Source organism: Mustelus asterias, chromosome 26 (assembly GCF_964213995.1).
Source record: "Mustelus asterias chromosome 26, sMusAst1.hap1.1, whole genome shotgun sequence".
NCBI lineage: Eukaryota > Metazoa > Chordata > Chondrichthyes > Carcharhiniformes > Triakidae > Mustelus > Mustelus asterias.
Genome location: NC_135826.1, coordinates 14408231 through 14425712, shown reverse-complemented (window position 1 = coordinate 14425712; position 17482 = coordinate 14408231). Strand labels below are relative to the sequence as shown.

Sequence of the window (17482 nt, the reverse complement as noted above, 5' to 3'; positions counted from 1 at the left end):
AGGTGTTTGTGCCTGCTGTGTCCAGTACCTTTGCAGCAACCGGTGGTATGAATCAAAGATGCGTCATGGATCCCCAAACTCTTGCTGCAATGCTTAAAGAAGTCACCAATGACATGCCTGCAGCATCAACATTAGGTTTCATTCAGAGAAGCTCATGAATCTTCCCAGAATGTGCACCTCCACCAAAGTCACATAGCTGGTCATCAGAAAACATCTGTATGGAGCACATTGTGCCTGGCTACCCACAACAAGGTAAACGTCCAGACTACAGCAAATACATTCTCAATTGCTGCCAAAATCTTTCATCACTGTGATGATAGATGTTAATATATTTAATACTTTTGGGATCTACCTGTGTTATTCTGCGAAGCAGGCTTCAGTCTATGTGTGAAAATAATTTAATTAAACTGAAGACAGATTGGCTGCAAGGTTTAGAGCATCATAGGAGTGTAGGTGTTAAAGGTATGCATTTGATGTAAGTATGGCCAGGGGAGTTTGCTGCAAGTAGATGGGCAGTGCGTTTACAAAATGGCATTAGGAGCTGAGTAAAGGTTTGTTTTCTTCAGCTGCTGAATTTCAAAGGGAAGTGAAAAGGCCATTACAGCTTGTAAAGTTTCACAAGTAAACAAAGCAAGATTGTTAAAATTTATTCAACCTGAAAGTCGGGGCAATAAGGAGAACATGAAATATTTTTATATTTTGGGAAAGTCAAGTTCAAAGTTCTCAGGATAATGGAATTGAATATGAAAGATAAAAAGAGTTTATAAAGCGAGATATTGAGCTGTTTTGAGACATCCTGAGCTGTGGTTCTGTGTTGGGAGAAGAGCGGTGAAAAGGCAAAGTTTAGCAGCAATTCCAGCCAAGCTATAAAAGTGTATTGTTTTTCAGTAAGCAGGGCTTTGTTTTGAAGTTCTTGAATTTCCAAAGCAGAGTGGCAGGCAGTGAGAAGTCCTGTGATATACCTTTCCTACAGTAATAGTGGGTTTGCCTTGTAATATTTCTGAATGTTTATAGTTAAATATCTTTAAAGCATTATTGCCTGAAGGGTATTTATATGTGAGCCTAACCAAATAGGGAATGTTTTGAGAGACTAATTTTAACTGTGTAAATGTAATCTTGTGTGATTACATTTTCCTTTCCTTTGTTAATTAAATGTCTAAGTCCCAAAAATGTGAATTGAATTTGTGTCTTTTGAATTTAGTAAACCTTTCTTGTTGTCAGAATACAAAAAAAGGCTTCTGATGCATTGTCCAAGTTTCCCTTTAGGGTTTGGTTTGTGAGGCAATTAGCATTTCCAAATCGGTATCTCCAAGACAAAAGTTATGTTTCACCAGGCACAAGCTATGAAACACCAGACATAACCATTGATGGCATCTTTCTCAATGCTACAGAAATATTGGCATACCTTGGTAGCATGCTTTCTCGGGATGTCAGTACTGATGAAGATATCTTTCCTCGCATCCAGGAAACAAATTCTGCCAATAGCTGACTCCATGATCATGTCTGGAAGCAGTATGTATGGCATTAAACTGAAGATGAAAATAAAAAAATTCTACCATTGGTCTTATCACTCTGCTGCCTGGCACTGTATCCTGGGCCTGCTATAGCTGACGCCAGAACTGAGGAGCAGTCCCAACAATGACACCCATGCTCCATCATGAGAATTCGATAACAGGACAAAATTGCAAAAAAGCTTTGTCGTGCTGGATTATTTTGCATCATTGATTTTTGTTTTTGAAGTTTTCGAGGAGAGCACTTCATGAACGTGTATATATTTTATCTTGCTGTGTTAGGCTGGGAAAAGATGTCAACACTGAAGATGTGGAAGATGATAAGCAAAATAGTGCGGATGCTGGTAATCTGAAATAAGACTATCTTGTCTTGCCACGTGTTCTTATCCACCAAATTAAACACTATATTTGAATAATTGAGAACATAAATTTGGTACACAGCAATGAGTCAACAGATAGCAGCTGTGCTGGAGGTATTTTTTTCACCCATTGTATCCAGTGACTTGAGAAGAAAATGCTCCAATTCAACCCGCCTGAGTACACTGACTGGAAATGGGATGTAATTTCGCTGTTTCAGGAAATGAATTGGTAAATACCGTGCAGAATTCTGGAGTCACCAAATTTTTGGTGGCAAATTTTTGTTGTGTAGTATGTTCTCTAAATTGCTTTTTCTTATGCCATGTGAAGTCGGTCTTATCTCATCCGTCTACTTTATGCAATGCTGTAAACACAAGTAGTAATAGTCAGTCTATTTAGTTTTAAATGAAACATTTAATCATCTCATTTCTTTGTTTTAGGGTCTATCCTGTGAATTTAGTTTGAAATCGGTCTGATGATGCAGCTGTATAGAACGCTGGTTAGGCCACATTTGGAGTACTGCGTCCAGTTCTGGTCGCCGCACTACCAGAAGGACGTGGAGACATTGGAGAGAGTGCAGAGAAGGTTTACCAGGATGTTGCCTGGTATGGAGGGTCTTAGCTATGAGGAGAGATTGGGTAGACTGGGGTTGTTCTCCTTGGAAAGACGGAGAATGAGGGGAGACCTAATAGAGGTATACAAGATTATGAAGGGTATAGATAGGGTGAATAGTGGGAAGCTTTTTCCCAGGTCGGAGGTGACGATCACGAGGGGTCACAGGCTCAAGCTGAGAGGGGCGAAGTATAACTCAGACATCAGAGGGACGTTTTTTACACAGAGGGTGGTGGGGGCCTGGAATGCGCTGCCAAGTAGGGTGGTGGAGGCAGGCACGCTGACATCGTTTAAGACTTACCTGGATAGTCACATGAGCAGCCTGGGAATGGAGGGATACAAACGATTGGTCTAGTTGGACCAAGGAGCGGCACAGGCTTGGAGGGCCGAAGGGCCTGTTTCCTGTGCTGTACTGTTCTTTGTTCTTCGTTAATTTTTAATTGCCATTTCTTAACTTCGATATTTTCTTTCTTATTTCAGGATTGTTGTTTGTGCAATTTAAGAGGTGGGGCACTGAAAGGCACCACTGACAAAAGGTAAAGAGCAACTCCTGTTTGAGAAATAAATTCTAACAGTTCTTGAAAGTTATATTGATCCGCATGTTGTTAAGTCGGTGATAAATAGGTTGTTCTCTTGTCACTTGATTGAGAGACATAGCAGTACCTTGTACCTTCAGTAGTGGATAGTCTTTAACTATTAGGTCATTTTTAGTGCTAAGCCCTTGGAAAGCAGCATCATCGCTGTATCGTGTGCAATATTGTGATGAGAACAGTTTAAAATGGATACTACTTTTGTTAAGCTATATTTACGCTACAGGCTGTTTTAAATGATAGACAATACTTGTGTCATTTTTGCGTATTAGCATTGAATGGTATTACACTTGTTAGGATACAGTTTCCATAAGTTATAATGTTTGTGAATAGCCCAAAAGGTTTGGCTAACACTATTTTTTCATGAAAACACTTCCTATCATTGAGCCATGCAGACCAGGAAGGTCATTTACTCAATCTGCAGTCTGTGTTGCATTAATCTCTCATCCAAAGCCACAACTGTCTTTACCACCCCTGGTTAAGGGAACAAAAATTAGCCTCTGATCCTGCTGCTGATCTCTATCCAGCAACCTTACTCTGATATCTGTGTGGAATCTGATTTTTAAAAAAGTAAACTGGTCTGATTAAAATAAAATGTAAAATTTTGAATTGCATCGAAACACAGACCTATGGGGTGAAATCATATTGTACAATATTTGCTATTTTCATGAAAATATTTATTTTAAATGGTTTAACTCCTTCAGTTAAAGAGCATTGGAACTTCACAAAAATTTGTATGGTGGTGTGTGATAAAATTTAGCCTTACTGTTTGAAAGTATATTGTGTATAAGATGGCACTTTTCATAAAATCAGGGAATAACATGGTTACAGCAGAGGCTATTCAGCCCATCGTGTCCACACCAGCTCCCTTCAGGAGCAACTCACCTGGTCCCACTCCCCAGTCTTGAGGGTGTCTTTTACATCTAAATGCCCCCCTCACTACTACACTGAGATGGCAGGCTGGGAATAAATTGGATCTGTCACCGTGATGGGGGTACAGTGCCGGGGAAAGCATTTCTTGCGTGACTGTCAGTCAGCCACCCTACCCTGCGGCAGGTACATGTGGGTAAATTTAATCACCTAGCTTTAAATTAAACTGCCTTTTCCTAATTATTCAGTCTTTATGTGGTAATATATATAACACTTAAGTCTATGAAATTCTGCACAGCAAATAAATTAATCAAATTGTAGTTATTTGATGATGAGAGGAAAAAGGAACAAGTGAAGGTTATTCATTTCTTCAAACATGTTTTGCAATCAAATTAGATCATGGCTGACCAGTCTTCTATTCCCCTTGGCTCCATAATCCTATAACCCTTATCTAACAAAATGCTTATCAGTTTCAGTCTTGAAATTTCAATTTCAGTTTGTTTTCCACTACCCTTGTGTGAAATGTTAATCTAGTATTGCATCTTGTGTTAAAGCAAATTGTTGTTGTTAATATTGAAGTGTATCCTGCTATAGCCAAGCTCGAATTTTAAGGTTGTGCCCTCATGTTCTGGACTCCACAACAGAGGAAATAAGTTCTCTGTATCTACTCTATCAAATCCATTAATCAACACCCCAGATCACTCATTATTCTGAATTCAAGGGAATTCCAGCTTTGTAGATATAACTGTTCTCATAATTTAAACCCCCCCACCCCCACCATGTTCCAACTGGCAAGTCAACATTGGCATTTCCAATCAGCGGTAAGACGGTAACTGATTTGGTACATGTGGATCAAGAATAAACATCCATATCAATGATTCAATTAATTTGTGGTTCCAAGCTAATTTGTTTTCAAATCCATTGCTTCTCTAATTTGATGCTTGCATTTGTCTGTTTGATTAGGTGGGTCCATGTGATCTGTGCAATAGCTGTGCCTGAGGTGAAGTTTTTGAATGTGTTGGAACGAAATCCAGTTGACGTCACTGGGATCCCAGAGCAGAGGCAGAAATTGGTAGGTGCTACATGTATCATTATAGTTCTGTTAGATCACCAGTGTTGTGTCATCGTTCTCACTGATTCATTGCAGTGTGGGAAATAAAGGGAATATGTCAATCATAAGAAATGAAAAGGACATTCGTGCTTTGTGTCTTGGTACTTCAATGATCAAATTGTTCACTTTTGGTTGCTTTTTGCTGCAAATGTTTGTGTATGTAAATAATTGACTACCCCCAGTAATGAAGGTGATTTCCAACCCCCCCTTCCCCCCGCCACACGTACTGATCCCATTCCCAGCAGTGCTGGCAGCAGTACAATTGGTCTTGGTGTCCTTAGTCGCAGCTACTGACCAGCAGGGACCATAGAGCAATGAACCCTTTTACTAAGTGTGGACAGTAGGATAAAAAGCAGCTGGATTGTGGTTACCAACCCCCCAACATTTAAATATTCCAACTACATTAGCTGCTGTGAACAATAGCAACTTGATCCAATGCTTTGGGAAGGAAAAAGGCTTTTTTTAAATGAGTTGCATCTTAAAGAACAAAGAAAATTTAACTTTTTAAATTTAACTTTCCAAATATTGATTGGAACCTTTATAGGTCGAATAGTTCGGATGGGGCAGTTTTTGTACAGTGTGTGCAGGAGGGTTTCCTGACACAATTTGTGGATAGGCCGACAAGAGGTGGGGCCACGTTGGTACTGGGTAATGAACCGGGCCAAGTGTTAGATTTGTTTGTGGGAGAGCACTTTGGAGATAGTGACCACAAGGGTGTCTTTCATTATTGCAATGGAGAGGGATAGGGCCATACGGCAGGGCAAGGTTTATAATTGGGGGAGGGGTAATTATGATGTGATTAGGCAAGAATTAGGGAGCATAAGATGGGAACAGAAACTGTCAGGGAAAGGCATGAATGAAAAGTGGAGCTTGTTCAAGGAACAAATACTGCGTGTCCTTGATAGGTATGTCCCTGTCAGGCAGGGAGGAAATGGCCGAGTGAGGGAACCATGGTTCACAAAAGAGGTTGAATGTCTTGTCAAGCGGAAAAAGGAAGCGTGTGTAAGGATGAGAAAACAAAGTTCAGTTGGGTCGCTTGAGGGTTACAAGGTAGCAAGGAATGAGCTTAAAAAAGGGGCTTAGGAGAGCTAGGAGGGGACATGAGAAGTCCTTGGCGGATCAGATCAAGGAAAACCCCAAGGCTTTTTACTCTTTTGTGAGAAATAAAAGAATGACCAGGGTGAGGTTAGGGCCGGTCAAGGATAGTAGTGGGAACTTGTGCATGGAGTCAGAAGAGATAGGAGAGGCGATGAATGAATACTTTTCTTCAGTGTTCACCAAGGAGAGGGGCCATGTTTTTGAGGACGAGAGTGTGATACAGACTGATAGGCTTGCGGAGGTAGATGTTCTGAGGGAAGATGTATTAGCAATTTTGAAAAACCTGAGGGTCGATAAGTCCCCTGGGCCAGATGGGATATATCCTAGGATTCTTTGGGAGGCAAGGGATGAGATTGCAGAGCCTTTGGCTTTGATCTTTGGGTCCTCACTGTCCACGGGGATAGTGCCAGAAGACTGGAGAGTGGCAAATGTCCTTCCTCTGTTCAAGAAAGGAAATAGGAATGACCCTGGTAATTATAGGCCGGTTAGTCTTGCTTCGGTGGTCGGTAAGTTAATGGAAAAAGTCTTAAGGGATAGGATTTATGACCATTTGGAAAGATGCAGCTTAATCCGGGATAGTCAACACGGATTCGTGAAGGGTAAGTCTTGCCTCACAAATTTGATTGAATTCTTTGAGGAGGTAACTAAGTGTGTAGATGAAGGTAGAGCAGTTGATGTCATATACATGGATTTTAGTAAGGCGTTTGATAAGGTTCCCCAAGGTCGGCTCATGAAGAAAGTAAGGAGGTGTGGGATAGAGGAAAATTTGGCCAATTGGACAAGTAACTGGCTATCTCATAGAAGACAGAGGGTGGTGGTGGATGGAACATTAACTGGAGACCAGTTACCAGTGGTGTACCACAGGGATCAGTGCTGGGTCCTCTGCCATTTGTGATTTTTATCAATGACTTGGAGGAGGGGGCTGAAGGGTGGGTCAGTAAGTTTGCTGATGACACCAAGATTGGTGGAGTAGTGGATGAGGTGGAGGGCTGTTGTAGGTTGCAAAGAGACATTGATAGGATGCAGAGCTGGGCCGAAAAATGGCAGATGGAGTTTAACCCTGATAAGTGCGAGGTGATTCATTTTGTTAGGACAAATTTGAATGCGGATTACAGGGTCAACGGCAGGGTTCTGAGGAATGTGGAGGAACAGAGAGATCTTGGGGTTCATATCCACAGATCTCTGAAGGTTGCCACTCAAGTGGATAGAGCTGTGAAGAAGGCCTATAGTGTGTTGGCGTTCATTAACAGGGGGTTTGAGTTTAAGAGCCATGGGTTATGCTGCAACTGTACAGGACCTTGGTGAGGCCACATTTGGAATATTGTGTGCAGTTCTGGTCACCTCACTATAAGAAGGATGTGGAAGCATTAGAGAGAGTGCAAAGGAGATTTACCAGGATGCTGGCTGGTTTGGAGGGTAGGTCTTATGAGGAAAGTTTGAGGGAGCTAGGGCTTTTCTCTTTAGAGCGGAGGAGGTTGAGAGGCGACGTAATAGAGGTTTATAAGATGATGAGGGGAATAGATAGAGTGGATGGGGATTGGGGACTGGCTATCCGACAGGAAGCAAAGAGTCGGAATAAATGGGTGTTTTTCCGGTTGGAGGAAGGTAACTAGTGGCGTGCCGCAGGGATCGATACTCGGGCCGCAACTATTTACCATTTATATAGATGATCTGGAGGAGGGGACGGAGTGTAGGGTAACGAAGTTTGCAGACGACACAAAGATAAGTGGAAAAGTGAATCGTGTGGAGGACGGAGAAGATCTGCAGAGAGATTTGGACAGGCTGAGTGAGTGGGCGAGGATATGGCAAATGGAGTATAACGTTGAGAAATGCGAGGTTATACACTTTGGAGGAAATAATAACAAATGGGATTACTATCTCAATGGAAACAAATTAAAACATGCTACCGTGCAAAGGGACCTGGGGGTCCTTGTGCATGAGACGCAAAAGCCCAGTCTGCAGGTACAACAGGTGATCAAGAAGGCAAATGGGATGTTGGCCTATATTGCGAAGGGGATAGAATATAAAAGCAGGGATGTCTTGATGCACCTGTACAGGGCATTGGTGAGGCCGCAGCTGGAATACTGTGTGCAGTATTGGTCCCCTTATATGAGGAAGGATATATTGGCATTGGAGGGAGTGCAGAGAAGGTTCACCAGGTTGATACCGGAGATGAGGGGTTTGGATTATGAGGAGAGGCTGAGGAGATTGGGTTTGTACTCGTTGGAGTTTAGAAGGATGAGGGGGGATCTTATGGAGACTTATAAGATAATGCGGGGGCTGGATAGGGTGGAGGCGGAGAGATTCTTTCCACTTAGTAAGGAAGTTAAAACTAGAGGACACAGCCTCAAAATAAAGGGGGGTCGGTTTAAGACAGAGTTGAGGAGGAACTTCTTCTCCCAGAGGGTGGTGAATCTCTGGAATTCTCTGCCCACTGAGGTGGTGGAGGCTACCTCGCTGAATATGTTTAAAGCGCGGATGGATGGATTCCTGATCGGTAAGGGAATTAAGGGTTATGGGGATCAGGCGGGTAAGTGGTACTGATCCACGTCAGATCAGCCATGATCTTATTGAATGGCGGGGCAGGCTCGAGGGGCTAGATGGCCTACTCCTGCTCCTATTTCTTATGTTCTATTCTTATGGATGTTCAGAGACTATTTCCTTGGGTGGATGTAGCTGTTACTAGGGGGCATAACTATAAGGTTCATGGAGGGAGATATAGGAGTGATGTACGAGGTAGGTTCTTTACTCAGAGAGTGGTTGGGGTGTGGAATGGACTGCCTGCTGTGATAGTGGAGTCAGACACTTTAAGAACTTTCAAGCGGTTATTGGATAGGCACATGGAGCATACCAGAATGATAGGGAGTGGGATAGCTTGATCTTGGTTTCAGATAAAGCTCGGCATAACATAGAGGGCCAAAGGGCCTGTACTGTGCTGTACTGTTCTATGTTCTATTAAAATTGCAGCACCAGAACAGGCCCTTCGGCCCTCCAAGCCTGCACCGACCATGCTGCCCGACTTAACTAAAACCCCCTGCCCTTCCGGGGACCATATCTCTCTATTCCCATCCTATTCATGTACTTGTCAAGGCGTCCCTTAAAAGCCACTTCAATATCCACTTCCACTACCTCCCCCGGCAACGAGTTCCAGGCACCCACCACTCTCTGTGTAAAAAATCTGTCTCGTACATCTCCTTTAAACCTTGCCCCTCGTACCTTAAACCTATTCCCCCCCTAGTAATTGGCTCTTCCACCCTGGGAAAAAGCTTCTGACTATCCACTCTTTCCATGCCCCTCATAATCGCGTAGACTTCTATCTGGTGTCCCCTCAACCTCCATAGCTGCAGTGAGAGGGAGTGTAAGGAGAAGCTGTTTCCTCTTTTGTATACCTACAAAGCTAGAAATCTGTGTCAAAAACAGAAAACTGTTAGAAAATCTCAGCAGGTCAGACGGCATCTGTGGAGAGAGAATAGAGCCAACGTTTCGAGTCTAGATGACCCTTCATCAGAGCTGAAATCTGTGTTGTTGACTGTGTGCCCGATATAACTGGATCCATCACTTCTCTGGTTCTATCTGATATATTTCTGTGTTCACCATTAGTTTGTAATGAGCATTTCTGATAATACACTTGGGTCATAACTTTTGGGGAGAATCATTGTTTCAGTGTACCCCCTCTCCTGAGGACAGTCTGCTAGTGAAATAAAACCAGGCATACAAAGAACAGCACAGGAAACAGGCCCTTCGGCCCTCCAAGCCTGTGCCGCTCATTGGTCCAACTAGACCATTCGTTTGTATCCCTCCATTCCCAGGCTGCTCATGTGACTATCCAGGTAAGTCTTAAACGATGCCAGCGTGTCTGCCTCCACCACCCTACTTGGCAGCGCATTCCAGGCCCCCACCCCGTAAAACCGTCCCTCTGATATCTGAGTTATACCTCGCCCCTCTCACCTTGAGCCCGTGACCCCTCGTGATCGCATGTGTCACTATTTGCCAGCTTTCCCAGACCCAGGTATCTCTGACACTTGTCTCTATTTGCGGATTTCTTGGGGTTGGGTGTGTCGCTTTTTTGTAAGAAAAATGTGTGAACATTTACAGTCAATACAAAGGGTTGGTATCTCCTGTGAATGTATTATTATTTGCAAGAGGAATCCATACAGTGGTGCTTGAAAACTAATGTGATGAATTCGCATTATGTCATCATCTCTGCATTCCACTGGTAATTTTGGTTTTGTGTAGATTTTTACTGGCGTTAACTACACTGACCCATTCATTGTTCCTTTCATTCTTTTTCCATTGGATAAGCAATTCCAAAAGTGAAAGTGAGCAACTCTCCGTATAGTAACTTTGCCCCTTTAATGTTATAGTTTGCTTAGGGATTATTTTGCAAGAATGATGCTCAGTTATCATCTCTGCATATGCAAATGATGGTATAAATGTTCAGATTTTGATTGTAGTGGTTCAAATGTTCAGACTGATGTGGTGTTTATTATAGGAAACATGCAGTTAAATGAAAACCATGCCTTGACGAGTTTGTCTACTGATTTGCTCAACAATAAAGACCTAGAATGTTACTGGTTCAGTCCGCGGACTGCACAGGATGAAACAGGATTGACCGTCCTAACATAGGCACCAGAAATGTATTGCCAAAACCTGTTAACCCTCCAAAATCCTCTAACACCTGGGGGCTTGTGCCAAAATTAGGAGAGCTGCCCCACAGACTGGTCAAGTAACAGCCTGACATAGTCATAATCACCAAATCGTATCTTGCAATGTCCCACCATCTCAATTCCTGGGGACGTCCTGTTCCACTGGCAGGACAGAGCCAGCAGAGGAGGCAGAATAGCGGCACATAGTCGGGAAGATATTGCCCTGGGAGTCCTTAGTATTGCCTCCAGACCCCATGAAGTCTCAGGGCATCAAGTCAAACATGGACAAGGTAACGCCCTGCTGATTGTAACTTCTCTCCCATCCCCCTCAGCTGATGAATCAGTACTCCTCCATGTTGAATACCAATTGGAAGAAGCAGTGAGGGTGGCATGGGCACAGAATGTTATGTGGGTGGAGACTTCAATGTTCATCACCAAGAGTGGTGTGATGGCACCAATACAGATCGGGTTGACTCAGTGCTAAAGGACATAGCTGCTAAATTTGGTCTTTGACAGGTGGTGAGGGAACCAACAAAAAGAAAAAAATGTACTTGATCTCATCCTCCTCATCCTCGCATCTGTCCATGATAATATTGATAGGAGTGACCACTGCACTATTCTTGTGGAGACGGATTCCTGTCTTCACATTGAGAATACCCTCCATCGTGTTCTGTGGCACGACATCATGCTAAATGGGATAAATTTTGAACAGATCTAGCAACTCATCATTGGGCATTCTTGAGACGCTGATGGCCATCAATAGCAGCAGAATTGTACTCAATCACAATCTTTAATCTCATGGCCGACATACCCCCCACACTACCTTTATTGTCAAGCCAAGGGCTGAACCCTGGTTCAATAAAGAGTGAAGGAGAGCATTCCAGGAGTAATGCCTAAAAATGAGGTGTCAATCTGGTAAAGCTGCAACCCAGCATTACTGTGGAAGCAACAGAATGAAGTGATTTCACAACTGGGGAGCAGTGGTAAAAGGCAATTCCAGCAGCCTACTGTGATCTGCTTGACAGAGTTGGGGGGAAAAAGCAGCTAGAAATCTCACTTCCAAACTACATCTTGCTGGTGCCAGTACAGAGCGAGACTGCGGATAGTTGGGAACCTGTCTCGGGGGCAGGGAATTCAGATGGTGTTCGTAAAGCAGTAGTGGAAATGAATAGGGTTGGGAAGCATTTTCCGATCAGGGCCAGTGTGATCTCCTGGACTCGTTTCGATCACCTCAGGGGGTCGGAGAGGAATTTCCCAGATTTATTTTTCCCCATATTGGCCCTGGGGTTTTCACTCTGGGTTTTCGCCTCTCCCTGGAGATCACATGGTCTGGAATGGGGGGGTGGGGGTGAGTTAATAGGTTGTGATGAACAAAGCATCGTAGCTGTGAGGGACAGCTCGGTGGATAGGATATTAGGATGTAGATAGGCTGGAAAATTGGGCGGGGATCCTGGATTCAGGATTCAATCCTGGACCGGGGAGCGGCGCGGGCTTGGAGGGCCGAAGGGCCTGTTCCTGTGCTGTATTGTTCTTTGTTCTTTCTTTGTTCTACATCTAGTAATCCTTGCTGGGTTTGGGCAGGTTGTCAAATGAAGACACAATGATTGTGATACAGTCTACCACATAGCCAAGAACAAGGTCTCACATAGCAGACTACCATGTAAAGTTAAAGCACATGGGATTGCGGGTAGTGCCTTGAGATGGATGTTGAAAGCTGGTTAGCAGATAGGAAGCGAAGAGTTGGCATAAATAGGTCGTCTTCTGATCGGCAGGCCTAGTGACTAGTGGGGTATTACAGGGATCTGTGCTAGGACCCCAACTATTCACGTTATATATTACTGATTTGGAAGAGGGAACTGAATGTATTATCTCCAGGTTTGCAGATGATACAAAGTTGGGATGAGGGGATGAGCAGTGAGGAGGATGCAGAGATGTTTCAGTGTGATTTGGACAGGCTGAGTGAATGGGCATATACATGGTTGATGCAGTATAATGTGGATAAATGTGAGGTTATCCACTTTGGTAGCATTAATAGGGAGGCAGATTATTGCTTGAATGGGTGTAAATTGAGAGAGGTGGATACTCAGCGAGATCTTGGAGTCCTCGTACAGCAGTCACTGAAAGTAAGCACACAGGTACAGCAGGCAGTACAGAAGGCAAATGGTATGTTGGCCTTCTTCGTGAGAGGATTTTAGTATAGCAAAGGGATATTTTACTGCGATTGTATAGGGCGTTGGTGAGGCTACACTAGGAGCATTGTGTGCAGTTTTGACGTCCTTATCTGAGGAAGGATGTCCTTGCTATAGAGTGAGTGCAGCAAAGGTTTACCAGGCTAAATTCTAGGATGGCAGGTCTAAGTCAGTTAAGATATATTCATTGGAGTTTAGAAGAGTGAGAGGTGGTCTCATAGATACTTTAAAAATTCTAATGGGATTAGACAGGGTAAATTCGGAAAGAATGTTCCCAATGGTGGGAGAGTCCAGAACTAGGGGTCATAGTTTGAGGATAAGGCATAAACCTGTTAGAACTGAGGTGAGGAGGAATTTCTTCAGCCACAAAGCGGTGAATGTGTGGAATTCACTTCCACGGAAAGTAGTTGAGGCCAAAATGGTGTGTGATTTCAAGAAGAAACTAAATGTAGCTCTTGGGGCTATAAGCAGATAACACGAAGATGAGTGGCAGAACAGTGTGCAGAGGACCCTGAAAGTCTGCAAAGGGATATAGATAGTCTAAGTGAGTGGGCAAGGGTCTGGCAAATGGAATACAATGTTGGTAAATGTGAGGTCATCCATTTTGGTAGGAATAACAGCAAAATGGACTATTATTTAAATGGTAAAAAATTGCAGCATGCTGCTGTGCAAAGGGACCTGGGTGTCCTTGTGCAGGAATCACAGGGAGTTGGTTTGCAGGTGCAGCAGGTAATTAAGAAGGCAAATGGAATTTTGTCCTTCATTGCTAGAGGGATGGAGTTTAAAAACAGCGAGGTTATGTTGCAGTTGTATAAGGTGCTGGTGAGGCCACACGTGGAGTTTTGGCCTCCTTACTTGAGAAAGGATATACTGGCACTGGAGGGGATGCAGAGGAGATTCACTAGGTTGATTCCGGAGTTGAGAGGGTTGGCTTATGAGGAGAGACTGAGTAGACTGGGGCTATGCTCATTGGAATTCAGAAGAATGAGGGGCGATCTTATAGAAACATATAAGATTATGAAGGGAATAGATGAGATAGAAGCAGGGAAGTTGTTTCCACTGGCGGGTGAAACTAGAACTAGGAGGCATGGTCTCAAATTAAGAGGGAGCAAATTTAGGACGGAGTTGAGGAGGAACTTCTTCACACAAAGGATTATGAATCAGTGGAATTCCCTGCCCAGTGAAGTCATTGAGGCTACCTCTTTGAATGTTTTTAAGGCAAGGATAGATAAATTTTTGAACAGTAAAGGAATTGAGGGCTATGGTGAGCGGGCGGGTAAGTGGAGCTGAGTCCACGAAAAGATCAGCCATGATCTTATTGAATGGCGGAGCAGGCTCGAGGGGCCATATGCCTACTCCTGCTCCTAGATCTTATGTGGGGGGAAGAGGGGTTCAGGATATTGAGTTTGATGATCAACCATGATCAAAATGAATGGTGGAGTAGGCTTGAAGGGCCAAATGGCCTACTCCTGCTTCTATTTTCTATGTTATCGGGATCAAAACTCACTGGTCCATAACTGTGACAGGAGGTGTTGTAGGTATGCAACTGATCCTTATGAAAACAGAAAAGGACTCGCCACCTTCAAGTAGTGGGGGAAGAAATTGGCCAAACCAAAAAAAATCCTGGATGACAGCTCATCATTCATCGCTTAGTACACTTTAAGGTCAATATTACCAATCAATTTGGAAAACACAGGAACTTTAGATTCCTGCAAAGCGACCAGGTATTGTATTTGCACATACAAATTAGCCTCATTGTTATGCACAATGTATGTGTTCCTGAGACTAACCTTATTTACCAAAGGTGAAGTCTGCAAAATGGATTTCTTATTTAATAGTCATTCAAAATCTATTTGAGCATGTTTCTGTGGCAACCGTCGATTAGGTCGCCTCCATTTTCTGCCTGCGAATTTGCTTCCAATTCACTTTGTAAATATGCAGAGAAATAATGGGGCCTAGATTCATGGTTTATGTACTGTGGAGATTAGACTTGATACTTTGTCAAATCAATGCCATGGAAACTATTAATTGTTCAATTTCCATATTCAGTCTATGAAGCGGTACTTTCCTGAAGGTTAATTGTTGCAAGTCTGTTATGGTTTTGAGGCATGCCTCATGCAATGCTCAGTAACATGTTCCCCCTATTGGCAGAAGATAAATTAACTGAATCCTACCAATATAGCAGTAATGTGATAACCAATGAATTGTTGTTCCTTTATGGGCAAAAGGTAATTTTGTTAATATGGTAGGTATTTGAAACTCTTTAAGGTAAAGTGTTATAATCTTGTTGTAATAATACTAAATTCCCTTGTGCACTACATTTTTATTATATAATTTGTGTTTATTTGCAAAACTCGACATACAATGGAGCCTGGTGAATAGAAAATAGAGAAAAAAGACATAATTAATACAGCGACATATTGTGTTTCTCTCTGAAGCACTTCACATATAGGGAATTATTTTGAAGCGCAGTGGCTAATGTTTTGTGACCACGTATAATTTGCAGCTCCTCAGACACTGAAGCAGTTCATGTCGAAATGCAGCATGGCCTGGACAATATCCAGGCTTGGGCTGACAAGTGGCAAAGTAACATTCATGCCACACAAGTGCCAGGCAATGACCATCACCAACAAGAGAAGATCTAACCATCACCCCTTGGCATTCAATAGCATTATCGTTGCTGAATCCCCCACTATCACCATTGACCAGAAACTGAACTGGACTAGCCATATAAATACAGTTTTCTATGTTTCTATTTATAGGTAGGCCTAAAAGGTAGGGATATATTCGGCACAACTTGTGGGGCCGAAGGGCCTGTTTTGTGCTGTAGTTTTCTATGTTTCTGTGGCTACCGTGCCTACCATCTACAGGGCACAATTCAGGAATATTCTCCACTTGTCTGGATGAGTGCAGCTTAAACACCACTCAGGAAGCTTGACACCGTCCAGGACAAAGCAATCACTTGATTGCAACCGCTTTTACAAACATTCAATCCCTCCACTACCTGTGAACAGTGGCAGCAGTGTGTACCATCTACAAGATGCACTTCAGGAACTTACCAAGGCTCCTTAGGCAGCACTTTCCAAACCCACAACCACTACCATCTAAAAGGACAAGGGCAGAGGATACCTGAGAACGCCACCACCTGCAGGTTCCCCTCTAAGTCACACACCATCGTGACTTGGAAATATATCGCAGTTCCTTCATTGTCACTTGATCAGAATCTTGGTACTCTCTCCCTAATAGCACCGTGGGTGTACCTATACCTCACGATTGCAGCAATTCAAGATGGCAGCTCGCCACCACCTCAAGGGAAACTAAGGATGGGCAATAAATGCTGGTCCAGCCAGCGGTGCCCACATCCTATAAAATGAGTTTTTGTTTTAAAGGCTGGTTTTGTGCACAGCAAGATCCCACAAATTGCAATGTCATTTATGTCCAGTCCTGTCTGCTCCAATACTATCCTGACCAGACTTCCATCCTCAACTACTCTAAATTCTGCTGCCTGTATTCCATCCCACAGCAAGCTGTTTGCCCGTGCGCTGAATTAAAAATACAGAAGCTTGTCCAGATAACCATTTGGGTTTACAATCCTTCATTGTCTATTCTACGTGCGCCTGTAATAAAGTCTTTATTTAGTTATGCATCTATAGTATCAGTATTAAATCTAAATCACTTTTGAAGTGTCCCATGTGCATGGTGTCTGTCATCTTCATATTTGTCTCAAACAGATGCATAGAACAAACACTGGCACTAGCAAACACTTAAGCCCCTACTTCTCTTGGGGCCCAATAGCTTCATTTTAAAATGCAATCCCCCCTCTCCCTGGTCTCTGTGCTCCACTTTGTTCGCATTTTGCTCAGCTCCCCAGCTTGAAATTGGACCACATTGATCCAGCTGCATTCCAGATCCAAGATTACCCAAAGCAGTGTCCTGGGAGAAAACCTGCAGTAAATGCCAATTAAAGTCGATTAGAAGCTTGGTATATCATAGAAAATCATAGAATCCTACAGTGCAGAAGGAGGCCATTCGGCCCATCGAGTCTGCACCAACCACAATCCTACCCAGGCCCATTCCCATAACCCCATGCATTTACCCTAGCTAGTCCCCCTGCCGTCAAGTGGCAATTTAGCACGGCCAATCTTTGGACTGTGGGAGGAAATTGGAGCACCCAGAGGAAACCCACGTAGACATGGGGAGAATGTGCAAACTTCACACAGACAGTGACACAAGCCAAGAATCGAACCCGGATCCCTGCTTGCCACTGTGCCACCTGTTGTGCCCATATCACTGTGGCCAAAGCTGAATAAAGGTTCATCAGATCTGTCAGCGTCTACAGAGAGAGAAAAGCAAGATCTTTCATGTCATCAACCAAAAACATTGTCTGGATTTTCGACCGGGGAATGGGTCATTTCCAGGTCCTAGCCCCACAGCACATCAGCATCAGTCACATGATGGGATTTTCGATGAAAAAGGCCGTAATTGCACATCCCCTCTC

General features: G+C 43.4%; 1 protein-coding gene across 3 annotated transcripts in view; it reads left to right on the top strand.

The window, feature by feature from the left end:
- The window catches only part of kdm4b (lysine (K)-specific demethylase 4B), a 428138-nt gene that overhangs the window by 361974 nt on the left and 48682 nt on the right, over window positions 1-17482 (top strand). For all 3 annotated transcript variants that reach the window (XM_078198157.1, XM_078198155.1, XM_078198158.1), the window contains exons 17-18: window positions 2961-3016; window positions 4904-5012. In XM_078198157.1, coding sequence (XP_078054283.1) covers window positions 2961-3016; window positions 4904-5012 — 165 coding nt within the window. The remainder of the gene's footprint in view (window positions 1-2960; window positions 3017-4903; window positions 5013-17482) is intronic.